General features: G+C 40.4%; 2 protein-coding genes across 13 annotated transcripts in view; both read right to left on the bottom strand.

Moving 5' to 3' along the window:
- The window catches only part of grin2bb (glutamate receptor, ionotropic, N-methyl D-aspartate 2B, genome duplicate b), a 111,772-nt gene extending 101,510 nt beyond the window's left edge, over positions 1-10,262 (bottom strand). The window contains exons 1-2 of one of the 3 annotated variants that reach the window (XM_058381171.1): positions 9,424-10,262; positions 5,248-5,878 (exon numbers count right to left, since the gene is read on the bottom strand). In XM_058381171.1, the coding sequence (XP_058237154.1) occupies positions 5,248-5,274 (27 nt within the window). In that variant the 5' untranslated portion in view covers positions 5,275-5,878; positions 9,424-10,262. The other 2 variants (XM_058381173.1, XM_058381172.1) reach the window with 2 other exon arrangements.
- A 4,399-nt stretch (positions 10,263-14,661) lies between these two features.
- Positions 14,662-20,228, bottom strand: part of atf7ip (activating transcription factor 7 interacting protein) — a 52,074-nt gene continuing 46,507 nt past the window's right edge. For 9 of the 10 annotated variants that reach the window (XM_058379999.1, XM_058380000.1, XM_058379993.1 and 6 more), the window contains 2 exons: positions 17,136-18,919; positions 15,310-15,511 (listed from right to left, as the gene is read on the bottom strand). In XM_058379999.1, coding sequence (XP_058235982.1) covers positions 15,454-15,511; positions 17,136-18,919 — 1,842 coding nt within the window. In that variant the 3' untranslated portion in view covers positions 15,310-15,453. Of the gene's footprint in view, positions 15,512-17,135; positions 18,920-20,228 lie in introns of all 10 variants that reach the window. The other variant, XM_058380003.1, reaches the window with a different exon arrangement.

Here is a 20,228-nt window from a genome sequence, read left to right as displayed (position 1 = left end):
ATCATAATGATGAATTGGGAATGAAGAAAGTACATTTTTCGACACATAATGAAAGAGTGAGGTTCACGGTGGCATGAACCAGTGATGTTTGACTCGGATTGAGACAAGAAAGAGCAAATAACATCTAAACAGATAAAACGAACACATTAATATTGTGGAGATTTTGTCATGGTATACCAGCGGTGTCTAATGGAACAATGTCAAAACTGATGACAATATGTGCCAAACTCTGAAAAAGTGCCTCAGGTAGTCGAAACTCACTGACAGAAAGCGATGGACACTTGGAGAATGAGAGCTACTGCAAAATCAGTGAAAAGGAATCTCCAAAATAGTGGCAGAAATCAGATTTCCTTATATTGAATGTTACAGCCTAAACCAAAACAGTATGTCATTAGCTTACCAAAGGTGACACATGACAGGCCTGCAGCTACCGCATGACTTATAGCTAGGTGCTTCAATATTTAAACACTGGGTCATAATGCAGTGCAGTGTAAGGCTTCTGAACACAGTGTGTTTAAATGGGAACAGGATGTATACCACCACTTACACTGATCAGGCATAACATTATGACCACCTGCCTAATATTGGTGTTGGTCCCCCTTTTGCCCTGACCCGTCCTGCACTGTGTATTCTGACAGCTTTCTATCAGAACCAGCATTAACTTCTTCAGCAGTTTGAGCAACAGTAGCTCGTCTGTTGGATCGGATCACATGGGCCAGCCTTCACTGAGCCTTGGCTGTCCATGACCCTGTCGCTGGTTCACTACTGTTCCTTCCTTGGACCACTTTTGATAGATACTGACCACTGCAGACCGGGAACACCCCACAAGAGCTGCAGTTTTGGAGATGCTCTGATCCAGTCGTCTAGCCATGACAATTTGGTCCTTGTCAAACTCGCTCAAATCCTTACACTTGTCCATTTTTCCTGCTTCTAACACATCAACTTTGAGGACAAAATGTTCACTTGCTGCCTAATATATCCCACCCACTAACAGGTGCCATGATGAGGAGATCATCAGTGTTATTCACGTTATCTTTCACTGATCATAATGTTATGCCTGATCGGTGTAGTGTATATTTTTAAAAAATGTTTATTCAACATTGGAAGGAGTCTGTAGTGTCGGTACCTTTAAGTCTTACAACACTCTTCATGACAGATGGCTTTTCACTTTGGGATTTGATGGATTTGGCAAGATGGCAATCTGCATTTTTGTTTTATTAACATATCAACAGGAAGCTTTTTATCAACGTGTTTCAGATTAAATGTTACTGTAAATAGAGGAAAAAGTACATTATTCCTTATATCTCTCTGGTATAAGGAGAATATTTCTCTTCAGAATGGGCTGTTATAGGATATCATCTTTGGAGAAGTAACACTGTGTAATGCCCCCATCACACCATCTCATCCTTAATTATTTCCTCATAACAGCGCGGTTTGGTGCGTTTTACTCCTTACATGTGAATTCACAGACACCGTGTTGTGTTTTTATACAAGATATGTTATCTAATGTCAGATCCCAATGCAGAGTCCAATACTACATTAACAGCATTATTATACATCCCAAATAATCATGATAAACCATTTTACAAAGAAACAGCCGATGATTCGAATAAAGATTTTTATTCTTTCTATTTTTACAAAGCTGAATAAAGTCGATAGCAAGCCACCAAAGCCTGTGATGGATCTGTTGCTCTTGAAGAAACGTCCAATAGCAATTAAAAAGCATTACAACAAGACATGCTGAAACACATTTACTAGCATCGTGTGTAATGGATTTAGACGCCGTTATAATAAACCACTGTCAGAAAGACCCTGTGTGAGCTGGACCTCGTCCTTGTACCAGAAGAAACAGAGCCAAATGTCCCTCTAATTGTTATGAGGGTGGAAAGAGGTACACGCTAATGAAGTGATAAACCATAACACAGGTGAGCGCACTGTGGGAACACATCCACGTGCACGCAAAGTGCGTCCTCTACAAGCTTTTTTCCCGTATCTACGTTATTAGATTCACGTTGATTCAATAAGAAAATGCTCTTTTAAACACGCTAGCACAACCTGTACAGAAAGACACACACACACACACACACACACACAGTCTAACCCAAATCCCCATAATTGGTTGGTCAATGTTGTTCTAGTCGCTTGGATGAGCCCAGTTGTTGTGGATAATGACCTTCGTGTCTATCAGTCCATCTCCCCTGCTGACACAGACACGTACTCCATCGATCAAGAGAGAACAGGTTATCTCTGTCTCTAGCGCAGAGACACAAACACACAGACGCTTACATGCATCATCACACACCAAACAGTTTAAGGCTAATGAGGTAAACACCAGCAATGTCTGCTGTTCATTCAGCGTTATAACAGAGCCCACAGGGCAGTGACTGGGTGCTACGCAGCAGAATAGGTGCCTTATTAATGAGGTAAGAAAGTCGACTTCAGGTACATGTTAATCAAATTGCTTAATACATTTAACTTGATCTTTGAAACACAATTGATTCAGCATACACACGTAGGTCATCGAGCAACACATCTAACAGGCCTGAGAATAAAAACGAGGGTTTAAATTGTGCCGACGCTCCTGAGGTAAACGGGAAGATTATTCCTGAAGCCTCAGTGTTGCTATTTTAAGAGTATGAACACCGTTAAACGTTAACAAGGACTGAGAGACAAGAACAATCTAGAGCAAGTGAATGGACAAAGCAGACTGGCAGTATAACAAAGCTGGGAGAATTTAAAGCAAATAATAAAACCGTAAACTGAATCCTAAAATGAAACCAGGAGTGAAGCTTGAACCTGAGTCATATCTTCTCTCTTCTTGGAAAACTGTCAATAGTCACACATTGGCATTTCAGACTAATTGTAGGTGGGAGGGAAATGACTAACTAGCACCAATATAATAATATAATCCAGTTAATAAATGAACAAAGAAGAATGTGAAAACTGTACGTAAAGGTAACAATCATAAAAATCAATGAATAAATACTACAAGATTGTGGGCCGGATGCTTGGATACCAAGTTTTTTATCGGAAAATGTGCATTGCTTGGTTTGTTTTAATAGAAAAAGATGATTAAATCCAGTCAGAAGGTTAGCGTGCGTCAAAATACTGCAGCTTAATAGAAACAAAAAAATTAACGACATATTAGAGAAAGATGGACCTAAAAGAAAAACCCGTATGCAAATGAAATTTGTTGATTTTGTTAATTTGTTGAATTTGAAGATACAACACACGTTTTTTTGAGGGGCTGTTTTTAATGTTTTTTTTTTGTTTTTTTTAAATACTGATGTGAAATAATTTTGATCAATCGTTTTAAAAAGACAGCCAATAAATGAGCTTTTAATTCTTTTTATTTTTACATCTCAGCGAAGCTGAATAAAGCTGAATGAAGTCGATAGCAAGCTGCCAAAGCCTGTGATGGATCTGTTGCTCTTGAAGAAACGTCCAATAGCAATTAAAAAGCATTACAAGACATGCTGAAACACATTCGCTAGCATCGTGTGTAATGGATTTAGACGCCGTTATAATAAACCACTGTCAGAAAGACCCTGTGTGAGCTGGACCTCGTCCTTGTACCAGAAGAAACAGAGCCAAATAATTGTTAATAGGGTGGAAAGAGGTACACGCTAATGAAGTGATAAACCATAACACAGGTGAGCGCGCTGTGAGAACACATCCACGTGCACGCAAAGTGCGTCCTCTACAAGCTTTTTCCCGTATCTACGTTATTAGATTTAGTTTGATTTAATAAGAAAATGCTCTTTTAAACAGACTATAGCACATACACCAAAATCCCCTTTAACTGGTTGGTCAATGTTGTTCTAGTCACCATAGATGAGGCCAGTTGTTGTGGATATCAATACAGGTGTTATATTTCTCGATAATGTGCATTAAAGTGGAGCTTTATATTGAAAACGGTCCTAAATATGAGCCCTGAGGAACGCCATGTGGATTGAAGTCAGAAGAGGGGAAAGAATCCGGTCAAGTGCCAATGCAAAGCCCCTAATTCAGCTTGATTGCATTGCAGAAAATGCCGGCATTAATGGAGTTGCGTGTCAGTTACAGAGGACCGATACGGTGCGTCCTGTGAAAAAAAACATTCATCCTCATAACCGCAACAAAATGTCTGACAAAATTCACCACAATAGTTAAGAACCAGAAACGGTTATGTCACACAAGGTCTCTGTGGTGTCCCAGTGTTCAGTTGCCATGCCAACCGAACCTTCGTTGCCACGCCACCAGATTCTCCGAGTAATGCAGTGAAAGATGTGAAAGACATTTTCGCTCTCTTTCCCCTCGATCCCTCGGGTATTGTCAATCAAGGACGGTCGTGAGTGGCAGTTTTTCTGACCCATCTGAGCAAGGGCAAAACAAATCCGTCACCTTACGTTAATAAGTAAAGACGAGTCCCAAGACAGAGACACGTTATCAAACAATTTAGGCTGGCTGATGAGTGGTTGCTCACCTCTCTCGTTATAAATGAGTTTTATTAGTTCTGGAAACAAGGAAGCAAAGGCCAGCGGGTGTTTTGCTCATTTATTACATCCCTCTTTCTCCTTTCATTTTCTTCTTGTTAACCTACTTTGTTAAAATATCTGGACAAGACTCTAGATTCATTACTCAAGCCTGGAAAAAAGGCAGCAAGACTAAGTGCAGTTTGGGGAGCATGAGGTTTGGGTATTTCTCACACACACACACACAGACACACACACACACACATACACACACATCCCGGCAGCACACCAACAAACAATTATAGCAATAAAATATGGCTGTAAACATGATGTTTATGTTTAGAGAGAAAGAGAAGTATGTCTTATTTGTTCTTATCTTCCATTGTTAGAATTAGTAAAGCAAATATTTAATGCTTTGCATACACACAAATCTATTCCTAATCCTACTATCAGCAGCATAAAAGAAACTTATGGCTATTTTATTTATTTATTGATTGATTGATTGATTGCCTGTTTCTTTCTCTATTTTTTTTTTATATAAAAGCTTTATGTTTTGTTTTTAAGCAGTTATCAGCAGGGGCTCAGAAAGATTTAGTCCCCATCTACATATGAAAATGTGTCCAAACACACACACTCACACACAAGACATATCAGCATATCTAGCAGTCAACCATCAAACAGTTACAGCAACAAAATATGGTTGAACCTGGTGTTTTATGTTTAAGAAAGAAAGAAAGAAAGAAAGAAAGAAAGAAAGAAAGAAAGAAAGAAAGAAAGAAAGATTTATTCCTACCTTGAACATTGCCAGCCCAACTGCCATCCTCTCTGCTCAACTCTGGCATGATGGTTTGAGCTGGGTCTCCTCTCTTCCTCTCATAGCCTCAGATGGAGGGATGACAAATGGATAAAGCAGCACAAGGGGGACCACAGGAAGGAAGGAAGGATTGGTGTAAAAAAAAAAAAAAAAAAAAAAAAAAAAAAATAGGTTCTGGATGGACCCTGGATTGGTTTGGCTTTACTGTAGATCCAGTCCAATGATCAATCAGGAAAATAACTGCTCTGCCTAACACATAAACTAGATCAATAAATAAAATACTGAATTACAAATGTCTGTCTTGTTTAGTAAAAATACACATACAAAAAATGCATCTAAATGCCCTGGATAGCACTCCTGAGCTTATGTCTCTGGTGGCATCGTCTTCTTGAGAAAAAGTGGGGGGGGGTGATACTAGTGAGCCGAGAAATGAAAGTTTGCAGTGAGTTTTGTCCTTTTGGCTTCTTTCTTTGTATCTTAAAAGATACTATTTTTGAAGAAGAAGAAGAGATATATATATTTAGATCTTCACCGGTGTAGGTCTCGAGCTGTCGGTCAGATCTCTTTGAAGATCCCCACCTGCATCCTCCACTGCCTTCTTATTGCATCACTATGAGAAAGGCAAGAAAAAGCAAAGAGTCGTTTGTCATCTCTGGTGTACGTGCAGGGTTCGTGCTCTGAGCTGTGCATGTGAGCAAAGCTTAAACTCGAACTGCTTCATTTTTCTACTGACACCCATTTTAGGTTGCTCTGCTGGGATGAGCACGTTTCCGTGAGTCATAAAAACAAATCAGACTGAACGCAGTGTCGAATTCTGATGTGCGGCAAACGAAGAATGATGTGCAGTTGCACGATATTAGCGATAAGCCCAAATAAACAGCAGCAGCAGATTAGGAACCTTAAATCTGTGTTTTATACCACAGCTCGGTTCGGTCCTTTCCTTAGGAAGGTGTGGATTCATGTGAGGTTGTAATTCCAACCCAAGCTTTATATTTATGCCCTCTGTTGTTGTTTCTATAGTAACGATTCATTCACAGGGACTTTGGTATGGTGGATGATCCACATCATTTAAGCCAAATGGATTAAAATGTGTGTGGTTATTTTTTAAAAAATGAAGAAGAAGAAAACATATAACCCTTGATATGGGGAAGCCGTCCATCGTTTAACATTTATGGATGGAGGTTTGTGTGTCCACGCTTTGTAAAGGTCAGTAAGAGTCTTCACAGCAGAGGCCTTTTGCGCTGGCTGCTAACATGACAAGCTGCATTTTTGCTGGAAAGGCTGGTTAGGGAACAACTATTTACAGTTAAGTGTGAATGAAGAACTCTCACAACCTTAAATATTAGTTTAACCTTTTAAATAAAATGCTGATTGATAAACTGCTGTGGTATAAGAGCAATAAAACACATAAGGACGTGCTGTTTTTTTGGAAAATAATCACCTTTCTTGGTGCTAATTCCGTTTCACGTCACACCACTGAGTCGACGATTATTTCCCTATGACAACACACACCCTTGTGTTTTATTCTGTACACTCACTGCTTCAGATGTTTTCGGTAACAGACTCGGGTTCTACAAAACGAGGCGTCATTAGTAGCCGTCTAGCAAAACGGTAAAATGTTCTCTTGCACATTATTTTTTCTAGCCAAGCTAAAGTTAGGCTAGACGTTTCAAATGAATAATATGTAGACAAAATGGTATGTGCTTTCATTTGTTGGATGCTTCAGTTGGATGGCAGAAGAACAAAATTTGAGCTGGCTTGTCTTGACTAGGGGTATTTTATAAATAGCATGGTGATAAATTATATTCCTTAATAACTTCTCTCCACACTCAAGCATTCCTTAAAACTTTGACAAATTCTCGGTGCATGCTGAGAGATGTGCAAAAACCATGCCCACATGCAGTGTAATCTATGTGCATCCAAGTAGGGGTTTTTTTGCGTCCTCACAGAGTAGTGCTAGGGAAAAATAATCACTGGTATGACACCGTCATCAAGTATCTGAAAACATTTGTTGACCATAAAATTGGGAGGGTGAAATAGATGCAACAGGCTCCTGACAAACCAGTTTTCTATTTCATGAACTTTCCTATTAAATAACAATTTGGAAAGCATCAGCTGATTTCTTTCTTTTTTTTAAGCCTGTAAGGACCTAGATGTTTCACCTGACCAATATCAAGTGGAGACAAAATAAAAGAGTAGGTATCACCATGTCTTCCTGTGTTACTCACCATTGCAACCTTTTCTGCAGTGTCTCACTGATATCTGGATGATGGACAAATGGGACAGAGAAAATACAAGAAACACAAGAGGATCTCCACTGACATGTCCATAGAGCCAAATCATAGGCTTTCCAACGATGTCCTTGAAATTCAAGAAAAGTGTGAAGTAGGAAGGAGGAGCTGCAATGATAGACTATATGAGAATCTTGTTTGGGTAAATCCAACTGGATTGTAATGCTTGAACATGCCCAAAATGGCAAAAAAAACGAATTGCAAACCAGAAAATGGACAGAAATGTGGGCGTACAAGCAAGAAATGGATGAAAGGGAGGGATCTTCACAATTTTATCATTCTCTCTATAGGGATAATTCACTTTTCTTTCTTTTTTTTTGCCTGGAATTTGAAGTATAATTCGTTAAGGTGCCATTTTGAAGACTATCATTTAGAGATAGATATATTTTCCCTCCCTGTTTTATTAATTTCAAGAAATTATAGAGTGTGTTTTCTCAGGCTTGTGCTGAGATGTTACATCGACTTACTAATGTTCACGGTAAAACCAACACAACATAAAAGTTTTTGAAAGGATAGAAGTTCTTGGAGATCTCCAACTGAGTGAATTTGTGAATGAGTCAGAAAGCTGCCTTTAATTCTCTAATGGGTTTGTTCCTGTGCCATCTGGGAGTGCAGCGCTTTGGCGTGTCAGCTGATTTCTGGTGGCTGAGGGGTTGGGGAAGGGGAAGGGGAGGGGACGGTGGAGTGTGTGTGGGGGGGTTCAGCTGTGAGCGAAAGAACGAAAGAGATGGTGCGAGGAGTGAGGGTGAGAAAGAGAGACCGAAATTGACGAGGCCAGAGATGTGCGAGATGTTCGTCCCTCAGGTGGTAGACTGGCCGAGATGTAGGAGTGAGAGAAAATAAAGACGAAAGAGTGACACATGAAAATTAAACACTCGATAAATAAGGATCTACGATGTGGTCCAGGGGAAAAAAAATAAAGCCAGTGAAAAAAGGAAGGAGGAAGGTGTAAAATAAAAATCCAGTGGGCAGTGATGAACTTCAAATCATTTCCAAAGGGGAGGTGATGATATCAGGAAATAAGTCTAATGTTAACATGTAAATTCTGACGATGTTTCCTACTCGAGATTTTTGATAGATTCTTGCTATTTTAAAGAAAAACACGCCAAGCAGAGACAAACCTGATGTTTAACCACCTTAAGCATCTAAATCACTGAGGGTTAGTGCTAACAGAAAGTCCGATTAGCACGTACCATATGATTTTGACATCCCTATTTCCATTATTCCAAATGGGACGTTACGACGTAAACATGGAAATCGGTTCAACCATGAACATTCCCAAGTGTGCTTAATTTATTGTGAGTGATTACAAAATAATTATAACAAAGCAGATTTCTGTGTCTCGGAGTAAATGACTGCACCAGTAAATAAGAAGTCGAGCCTTGTTTCGTCTCATAGAGGTCTGCTGAATTAATGAACAAACTGCTTTCACGCTGCACCAACATCAAACGCTTTTACTTCATGGGTGTGGTGTTATCCAGTCAGGCCCAAAACAGATAATAAAGATGGGTTCTGAGGATGGTACACATGAACATGTGGTGACTTTTCTTTTTTCTTTTTTTTTATGTCTGCATGTGTATTTCAGGTGGGACAGAACGGCAAGGGACTGGAGACCCTTGACTTGACAGACGACAGAAAAAATGGTGGGAGTTTGGAGATGGGCAAGCAAACGGGATGGAAGGATGGCATAAGACAAGCGCCGAGATCCTGGTCGCCTTCGTCCGTTTGTTTAGTGTGTGCATGTGCAAGTGTATGTACGTGTGTGTGTCAATGTGTGTTTCGTGTACACGTAAAGTAGAGGACACACAGGTACACACACAGACAAACAGGTCAGACAGACACTAAACAAGTTCGTTAAACCTACCTAGAGGAACTTTAAAGCATCCGGAAAAAAAGGAGTGATGTGAAAGGACAGGTAGTGGAGGACCAAGGGAAGGAAAAAAGGAAAAGAGGGGAAAAAGAAGGGATGGTACAACTAAAAGAAGAGGAATGTGGTAGACTGTAGTTGCTGTTTTTTTTTTTTAAGAATTCTGTCCAACTTTCATTCAGTGAATGCCAGAGTTTTTTTGTTGGAGGGGGGCAGGATGGATGGAGAGAGGGATGGTCCGACCGGAGATGGGAAGGAGGGACTGATGGAGGAGTGAAGTCGGAGCGAAGTCAGAACCGAGGGCCACGGGAAAGCGAATGAAAGGAAAGAACGGAAAAAAGCCCCTCTCCCCTTCTTTCCCTGCTCCAGTGTGTGTCATAGGTAGACGAAATTGTACACCATGTAGATGGAGAAATAAATCAGGAGGCATATGATGGAGAGCGCAAACAGGTGAAAAGAAGACGCGCCTCCAAGCACCACAATGAGAAAAAAGAAAAAAACAAAACGAAAGAAAAAAACGAATATCCCAGCGACTTCCGTTTTTCCCTCCTGTCCTCTCTTTCTCTCTCTCCTTTAACTGGGGGGGTAGATCGCAGGAGGTGATGTCTGTCTCTCAGTTCCTTCCTCCTGTCCTCCTTGTTGCAATTCCTTCTTGCTTTCCTTTTTTTTTGTGCTTTTCTCTCTCTCTCTCCCACTCTCTGGCGACTTGTTGAAACGGAGTCCTTCGTTTAAAGTGTGAAATAGCCCTTTTCCACGGACAGTGATTGAGGGAGCGCACAGGGGAAACTGGCTGCAGAGGTGCTAGCGGTTGCACTGTCTGCCTATGAATGCCACAATGTGAGTCTTCTCCCTCTCCCTCTCTCTCCTCCTCCTCTCTCTCTCTCTCTCTCTCACTCTGCATTTACTGGTACAACAGTGAAGGAGTGGGAGAGACAGTGAGGTGGGAAGAGGGAGCCCTCTACAGGATTATAAGTCATCTGATTGGGAAAGGGGTGGTTGGATGGATTATTTTGATTATTTTAGGCTTCTATGTTACTCAGTGGTTCTTTTGATTATTTAGAGAGGCCGCACGTCTCTGAATTTCTCAGTTGTGGGGATTGGCATGCCATGAACCATTAACCATGAAACACAGTTGAATCTTGGGCTGTTTTCGATGACTTGATAGTTATACCCACTTTCGGATTTCCAGGAATGGATTAGAAAAGAAAATCTCTTTTCTCTTCAAAAAACACATTGTCTAACTTTTTTTTCTGTCTTATATTAGCTTGTATTCACTGCCCTCCTCAGCCCATCTTGTCAGGCCCTCTCTCAATCTTTCGATTCCTGACCTGAGTCTGTCCTTGCTTCTTCTTTTGATCCTTTCCTTCTATCTGTCTCCCTCTCGTCTCCGGTTGGACAGTTTGTCTCTTCCACTTATCTGCTCCTACTGCCAGAAAGGCAAAGAGACGGGAAATTGGGTGTCATGGATAAGAAGAGATGAAGGGTAATGGGGAATTATTTTTAAGCAGATTTGGAGGTTGACAAAAAACATGGCCGTTAGCTATACACTTCTCCCAGGGACGAGATCTTGTTACACTGTATGCTATATATATATAAAGATTATGCCGAGTCAAAGTGCACTATTGTGCTCCTACATGGTATAGATCACGCTGATTCGTGTTATATTGTCTCTGACTACAACCAGAGGCAAAGCAAGAAGACAAGCAATCTAAGCAATTACCTGTGTTGTCTAGTCAAAGGTTCCCAAAAGCCATTCCTTTGGGACGGAGTTCACTACCATTTGGTGATTTTCCTGCTCTAACCTTCTAGAGTGTGGTAATTAACTGCTTAGTTCATTCGGGTGTGAGCAGTGAAATCACCAAGCTGTGCTGAACTTTGGCCTTGAAGCGCTAATGCAGTCACATCGAAATACACCTCTGTGACCAACATCCTCTTTAGTGCTCTTTTGGCCATGTGTGTGAAGACGTGTATTAAGCCGGCAATTTATTAGTTAGAGCAATATTTTTTTTAATAATAATAAGCCAAAAGGTGGCACAAAGCAGCTAAAAAAAAAAAAAAGGTTCAAGAGAAAGCTGAGACATTACAGGCCTGTGTGAGATCCAGGTGCAACATCTGGCAACATCTGCATCTTTCCCAGGGAGCAGGTCACCTTCTCAGAATGTACTGGTCCTGATTCTGCGCAATGCCACTCTTCCACTGAGCGAAGTGTTAGTTTAGCTACCGCTTTATGTTCCGATCGTGAAAACCGATCTGGTAGGAAATAATATAAAAATTTTTAAAAAATACTGCTGATCAAATCACAGAATCAAAAAACGAGCCAAATTAGCTTATTAACCTCAAACGCGTGCTTATGGATGGATCATTGTTCTATTTTGAATTGGAATATAATAAGAACAAGGTTGGTTTAGTTGACGATGTTTAGTTTAGGCCTAAACTATGTAGGAATGTTGTGTTAATGAACAGGGGATTAGTGTTTTTCGTGTAGCTTAAGTGCTTAATGGGAGGCTAGTCTTTGCCCAGAAGGTTCAGAAATGACAGTGATTACATGATAAGGTTTACATAAACCGCAGTTCATGTTATTAGTCATCAGATTGAGGAAGGCCAATGTGATTATTTAAGGGTTTACTGACACCATGTGGTAGGCTTTGGATATTACACAGTCCAAAAGATAAAAAGGTCTTTGCGGACACCTAATGGCCAAAAGCATTTATGCAAAAAAAAAATTCACTGATTGTGAAACATGGAGATGAGCATGCTGAGAATGAAAAGCATGAACATATCCACAAAGAACTGGTGCCTGCTGTGTCACTCCTGCTTTAGTTTCTGTTCTCTTAGGATAAAGAGCCATTAAGTGACCAGAACATCTGCTTCAACAATTTTTTTCAGAGGGAACACATTGAAACACCTCGCTTGGACATTTTTATTTACAGGATTTATTTTCTAAAACATCACCTGACGTTAAAGGTTTGCCTGAGTTTGCAAGATAACAATAATTACAATACTATATAATTACTAGTCTCACATAACTACATGAGTAATATAAGAAACTATAAAAATACTGTCTGACCGTTGGTTCAGTTTTTACATCATGTAGCCTGGATTTGTGATTCAGCCACAACACACAAACCTGATTTGTGATCCGGTTAGCAATCCAAAGAGGGTGATTTTGTTTATTTATAGCTAAATTTATTTTTATTTAGTATTTATTTATATATATAGTTTAAACTATTGACTATATTGCAGCTAAGTTAAGTATTTTCTAGTATTAAACTCCCCAGAAGGTAGTGCAGGAGAAGCGTAGCAGCTTACACCAAACACATATCTGAAGCAGGTTGTTGTTGATCTGATGCCTGTGCATTGTGTTTGTTTTGTGCAACAGCGTTTTTCTTTTTCCCCCCATTCATGTTCGGTGATGCACGAACACTGAGATCACAAACGACGATCTTTCTTTATACAGAAAGCCTACTTTCTGTATTAAAATTATAATCGATAAATCTGTCTTGATCGTGTAAGCTATTCATTCATAGCAAAGTGTATGTTTACTGCTCTACTGTTTTATGCCATGTTTTTGTTTTTGCTCTGTCGTATATATACAGATGGTCCAACTTTTCTAGAGAGCATGTGTGGATTTGGTCTGAATCAAAGCTCACTAAATAGCTCTGTATGTAACCGATTGATATTTTTGGACATGTACTATACATATGTTTAGCAACAAATTGCATTCCAATTTTTTCCCCCATCATATGACAGCCTTTAGCTTTTACACTCCCTGGTTGGTAGCAAACATGCGCTTCCTTGCCAGCTAAGCACATCTTTTTCGAACTGCTGTGCATTCTGCATTTCTAGGAGCCCTACAACTCTCTCTCTCTCTCTCTCTCTCTCTAATGTGTTTGATAGGTTAAGAATACACCGATCAGGCATAACATTATGAGCACTGAGAGGTGAAGTGAATAAGACTGATGATCTCATCATGGCACCTGTTAGTGGGTGGGATATATTAGGCAGCAAGTCAACATTTTGTCCTCAAAGTTGTGTTAGAAGCAGGAAAAATGGACAAGCGTAAGGATTTGAGCGAGTTTGATGAAGGGCCAAATTGTGATGGCTAGATGACTGGATCAGAGCATCTCCAAAACTGCAGCTCTTGTGGTGTGTTCCCAGTCTGCAGTGGTCAGTATCTAATAAAAGTATCCTTTTAGGTCCTGTAAGTCCTTTAAGACCTGTAAGTATTTATTTATTTTTTTTAAGTCCTGTAAGATGAGAGGTGGGCATATACCACCTACCTAAGCATTGATGCAGATTAACGGTACTTTATGGCTGTGGCCTCTTTCAGCAGGACAGTGCACCGTACCACAAAGCAAAAATGGTTTAGAAATGGTTTGATGAGCACAACAACTAGTTTGAGGTGTTGACTTGGCCTCCAAATTCCCCAAATCTTAATCCAATCGAGCATCTGTGTGATGTGCTGGACAAACAAGTCCGATCCATGGAGGCCCCACCACACAATGTATAGGACTTAAAGGATCTGCTGCTAACATCTTGGTGCCAGATACCACAGCAACACCTTCAGGGATCTAGTGGAGTCCATGCCTCAATGGGTCAGGGCTGTTTTGGCAGCAAAAGGGGGACCAACACAATATTAGGCACGTGCTCATAATGTTAAGTTCTCTGCAGGACAAGGGACATTTTTCTGTAATGGGGTAATAAATCACCCATAATAACTGCAGAACTGAAACAGATTAAATTACAGTGATCAGGAATCTCGATCATTTCTAAAAAGTCAGGGTGACCGGCGAAAATCAGCATACCTATAGAGAAATCAGCATACCTACAGAGAAACCAGCATACCTACAGAGAAACCTTGTGCTTTTATCGGCCTGGGAATCTCAAGACCTCACTGGTGTTGGTTTATTATATCGATGGTAAGATTTCAAACATACCATCTAGCAACCTCAGACTAGTCTCTCACACATCCTGGATATATATTCACACATTAATGCTTTACAATAAAATTACAAAAATCAAATCCAAGTAACAGAGAGGGTTTTTTTTTTTTTTTTGAACATTTTAAACACCTTTATTTGAAGGTTGTTCTTTGGGCGTCTGGTTACCAGACAGAACATTACAAAAGCATTAATGCCACCATTGTCTTTCCATGTCGCTTGATACCATGCTGTTTTATGGAGCATATGTGCAATGGATTGAAAGTCGTTTTATTAAAAAACATTCTTTAAAAAAAAAAAAAAAGAAAGAAAAAGAAGAAAGAAAGAAAAGAAAAGAAATTTGGAACGGACCAAACACAATGTATAAATATCTCACCTATTGTTTAACACTTAACTGTACAGTCATTTTACAAGTGGAAAACACCGTTTGCGGCACAATTCAGACCGGTGCCAATTCCCCATTTTCCTTAAAAATAGCGTCAAATTACTGACTAGTGTGCAAGTCTGTGTTTCTGCAGGGTATGCGTCTCTATTTTAAACATCCTATGCAATTTTGGGAACGTTTCCTAACTAAACAAGTAGTCTGATGCAGTATTAGCAGTTCAGTTTCTCCCACAGTTATTGATATTTCTGCCGAATACGCCGCGTTATTCCTTCGCTAACTAACAATTCATTACGTCGACTTAGGACTGTGGGTTGATGACATCGGTACACTGGGGCTCGCAGAACGGCCCAAAGCGGCCGTACACGTCTTTAGCCCTGACGGCGAAGTAATACGTAGATCCGGACACGAACTGGGTGAGAGTGCATGCCATGGGCAGCGGCAGTGCCTTCACCTCACCAATCTTCTTCCACAGCGAGTGTGTGGGCGACTGCGTGGACGATCCTGCCGATGCACTCTGCTGGTCCTGGTGGTAAGCATAGAGGTGGTAGCTGTCCACAGGTGCGCAGTTTCGCTCAGTCTCAGATACGCACCACGACAGGACAATGCCGTTCTGGCTCTGCACACGTGCGAGCTTCAGCTGAGGCTGCTGAGGAGGAGATGTGTGCACTGCTTCTGGGGGCAGGCGAGCTGGTGGGGCCGGGGCTAATGGCAACGGAGGAAGGGAAGTCGAGGAGCTTGTGCGTGATTTAGATGGCGAGTCCTGGAAGGATGAGAAATGGAACCTCATTGGTAAATGACAAAATGATAACTTGATACAAACTCAATTACAGATATAGCCATTAAGAATCAAACGAAAAAGGATCCCTGTTACATCAGGAGGGAGAAGTCATGGCAAACACAGCTTACTAGTACAGATGTGGCCTTTAAGAATGAACATTTATCACATGTGAATCACCCTGCAGGCATGCATCTATATAAAAGAGGGATATAGAGAATATAGAGGGCTGATGCCTTTTTTAAAGACCCTAGACATACCATGAGCACTTATTATTTCAGTTCTCTATAGCATATTAAAATGTTCAAGTTCTGCTACAAGAATATGTAAGCAACATGCATGTTTGTATTTTTGAGAAAATCAAGTTTTACTGTGTTTAGTAATAAAACAAATTTGAGATGTTGAGACAAACATTTTCATTAAAAGGATCGTTTTTTCTGTTCTGGATTATGTAGTCCAGAATCTTTATTACCACATTGTTGTGAAAACCATCCTGTTCATTCTTTCACATGAAACAATACACTAACATTTGTATGACACTTTGTTTGAGAATGTATGCTGTATGAGGGAGTGTTAACATCCATGAATATTTATGTATCGTCACACCTAGGGAGACAATAGCCCACCCCGGATGGGTCTATGAAGGTGGAATGCCACAGCCGTGGCAAAAAGAAAGAATCTGTGGAGACTAAAAGAAGGTTGAAAGAGTTCAACTGAAGACACGAGTGAACGTCACATGCCTGGCATTTTCCAAGGTGTTTTTTCCATGCACTGCTCGGCAATACACACAGATTCGACAACCAGCAGTGGCAATATGCTTAACATCTGATCTCAGCTCAGTTCCTGGAACTGGCACATGGTCACATCTGGTCTGTTCTGGCATTGTAATAAAAAGTCAATGTATCTAATGAAGCATGACTGATAGGGACATTTAACACAGTTGAATATTTTCTGCATATCATTACCGTATGAATCGTGTGCACTGTGAATGGGTGTGTCTAGATTAAAGATAATGAGCTTAGAACCGTTTCATGCAGGAATAACGAGAACCTTAGTCAAGTTTTTTTTTTTTTTTCCTGAGTGTTTTTTTATTCCTCTCTAGGAACGATAAAACAAAGCAATTTAATTTTCATGAACCTATTTTTCATAGAGTTAAAAACATGTCCACTCAGCTAGACAAAATGCGTTTGACCTTTGAACCAAAGAAATATGTATTTAACAAACCGATAGCGGAAAAAAATATATCGCGTGAAAACTATGGTATAAAAACCTTTCAATGATGCTAATCGGATGCTATCTTGCGTTTTATCATATTCTAATACTTTTCAAAGCAATACGAAAATGACAAGACAAAAACATTTTCCATGGCTCTACAAACACTTTCTCTCAGAAAGAAACAGTATAACTGCCATTTACAACAGTTTAGTTCAGTCTTATTTCAAGGAAATTTGGCATAACATCCAGGGAACAAACAGAAATGTATATTGTTTCATGTGTTTGCTTAAGAGTTGCTAAACATGCCCTTATTAGTATGTTGAACTGTATAGAATGTTGAGCTAAACAAAAACATTTGCAGGTCTACAAACGTTCTTTCTCCCCTCTGATTTACCGTCGTCCTCTCGTCACCACACCCTTCTCATGTCCATTACCCATCGATCTTGTATGAAAATTGGCAAAGCATCCAGGGCACACAGCTACAAGACACTGCATGCAAACATACTTTGTTTTTCGTGTGCATGCAGCATCGTGGCATCTGTTGGCATTTTTATCTTCGGTGAGAAGAGGCCAGTGTTTGCCAGGGCCAAACCTGATTTCAGGGGGCGGCCTGGATACTGCTCTCCGTTTCACTGGAGGTGGCGTGTCACTTGGTCTTCCTCTTGTGGGTGTCTTGATAGAACCTGCATTTATTAGTGAACAAGCTACCGATGCCTTGAAATGAAGGAGATCCCTCTTTTCCAACCCAGACATTCTGTAAAGGTGCCAGGCATTCACAATAGTCACATCCAAGAAGTGAAAGAACACTCTGATGTACCACCGCTTGTTTTTGCGCCTATGGGGATACATTGCAACACACTGATCCAGGAGATCCAATCCACCCATATGCTGTTTGTACAGCTGAACCGAAAATGGCCTTTGGATGTTGAGCATTTTTCTCTCTTTCTTGCTCCATCTCTGAGCTAAATCTGAAGGGGACTGTCCGGCACAAGAGGAGGCCATGTGCATCACTGAACCGTCAAACCAGCGTGTAACAGTGATATTGTCAGCATTGCTGATGACCGAGCAAGCGCCTCTTCCCTCGGTTTTGAGTTGCTGTTCAGTCTTCAATTTCAGTTGTGCTCCCTGGAGTCTGTTGATTCTGCATGTTCCAGTGGCGTAGATACCCTGTTGTAGCAATGCCTGAATAAGTGGAACAGTGCAAAAGAAATCGTCAAAAAACACCTTGTGATTCTTTCGCTGTATGTCATCGCAGAGACGCATGACTACGTCTGCAGCCATCCCCATTTCACTGACCTGACCACGCCCCGCTAAGCCCTGATGCACTTTGAATCTGTACATGTATCCAGAGGTCCCTGCTCTTACCCACACTTTCAGACCCCAGGGTTTTGTTTTTTTGGGGATGTACTGCTGGCCCATGAAAGGAATAATCTGTTCATCAATAGATTGAAATTCTTCAGGGTCGACTGCTGAACGGAATGTTTGCTCAAGTGCATTTAACACTGGTCTAATTTTGAACAGCTTGTCAGTATTTCCTGGCTCCTGTGAATGGTCATCAACAAAGTGAAGGTACCTCAGAATCTCCTCAAATCTGTTCACTGGCATAGCATCTGCTATCAAATCAAGACGAAGACCTGCCTGCGATGACCAGTACATTCTTGTTCGTGGATGTCGGACGTATGACATGACCATATTTATTCCCAGGAAAATTTGCAGTTCTCCTGTTGTCAGGGCCAGATTTCCTTTTCCATGTTGGAGTGCATACAGGTTGGTATTGTGCACAATTTCATCCAACAGATCTTCAGGAAATAGATGAATAAAGAAATCTATTGGCTCGGTTCCCTCAACATTCACCTTCCACTCCCCTAGAAAACGAGGCAGGTTGCCCTCAAACTGGTTGTCCTTGGCTTTCCAGACATTTCTGATTCTTTTCTGTCCCTGAGCTCTGTCTGGTGGTACATCCTCAGCTCCCTCAACATCTTCAGCAACCTCACCACCCATAGTTCCTTCAGAGTCCTCAGATCCACTGTCACTACTGCTAGCATTGGCTAATCCTGATCCTCCTTGTTTTTCTGGCAGCCATTCATCATCACTGGCACTGACATCATCCTCACTTGACTCGGGTGGTATATGCTCCACTATCCTGTAGGCCTTCCCATCACGCCCTGCACTTGAACGCTACAAAAAATAAAAACACTAATTGTTGCTAACTTTACATAAATAATATGCAAAAAATGCTATTAATTTTTTTAAAGCTGGTAATTACATTCTAATAACTATAAATTGATTTACACTAAAAATGTCATGGCAGATAAGGTTTATCTTACTTTCTTTCCACCATGCCAGCTTCTATGGCTATATTCATGGTGAGTCAGTTTTTGTTATTCAATACTAAAACTAGATAAAATGTGTAAGATTATTTTTAGTATCCTATTCTGCATCTTGTCTGTATGACTTGATCCCAACGATTATTAAAAGGAAATGTATGTTTTGTTCCAATTTTAGGATTTATTTCATGCAGTTTGTTTTTTAAAACATTGGTCCCATTCCGATTGCCATTTATTTTTGACGTATACATTTAAAATTGGTTTCAGGTCTGTGAAAGATACAGAGCATTTGCTTGGTTTTTTAGATAATGCTTCTTGGGCAGTTTTGTCTGCTCGCTCATTACCTGGGATTCCCGAGTGTCCAGGTATCCAACAGAACATTTTTTGATTCTAAAAATGATAACTTGATTAGGATTTCCCACGAATGTTGGATGATCTGCTTGTAAATTTTCTAATGCTTCGAGACATGATTTTGAGTCCGTTATTAGTAGGTAACCCTTTCGTGATGTGGATTCAATGAAGTTCAAAGCCAAAAGCAGAGCACTTGCTTCTGCAGTAAAAAATTTTTAACTCTGAGCTGGGATGCGTAGACCCTGATACAGTCGATGTGTTACAAAAGCTGCTGCCACTTAATTTCCCGATTTTGATCCATCCGTGTATATAGGGGGTATGCTGTGGTAATTTCCCCTCAAGTCCAGAAATTGCTGTTGATATTCGTTCGGATTCGTTGGGTTTGGGATTTTTGTTTTTTTTCCCCCTAAATCCAGATGAATTGATAAGGTTTACCAAGAACAGCAAAGTTACAGTAATTGCAGTTAAAATATAGCATGAATGGCATCCAGTTTAGTGGACATATGATTTATCGCAAATTTCTCCATATATAAAATATATCAGGAAATTTTTAACAATTAGATGAATCCTGCAGGGATGTTCTACTACAGAAGGATTTACAACATATTCCTGGGATGTTCTGCATTTCTGACTTCCTGTCGGCCATCTTGGATTGGAGTTGGAAAAAACTGCATTTACCATGACTGGCCAATAGATGGCAGTGTATGGAATGTACAACTATAACAAAACCCATGCACATACAAGAGAACAGCTTTTGAATATCTGTCCACTGTAGTGACCGCTATGTATGAAAGGGCTTAAGAGAAAAA

This window comes from Hemibagrus wyckioides, linkage group LG26 (genome assembly GCF_019097595.1).
Source record: "Hemibagrus wyckioides isolate EC202008001 linkage group LG26, SWU_Hwy_1.0, whole genome shotgun sequence".
Classification (NCBI taxonomy): Eukaryota; Metazoa; Chordata; class Actinopteri; order Siluriformes; family Bagridae; genus Hemibagrus; species Hemibagrus wyckioides.
This window is presented reverse-complemented; position numbering and strand designations above follow the sequence as displayed.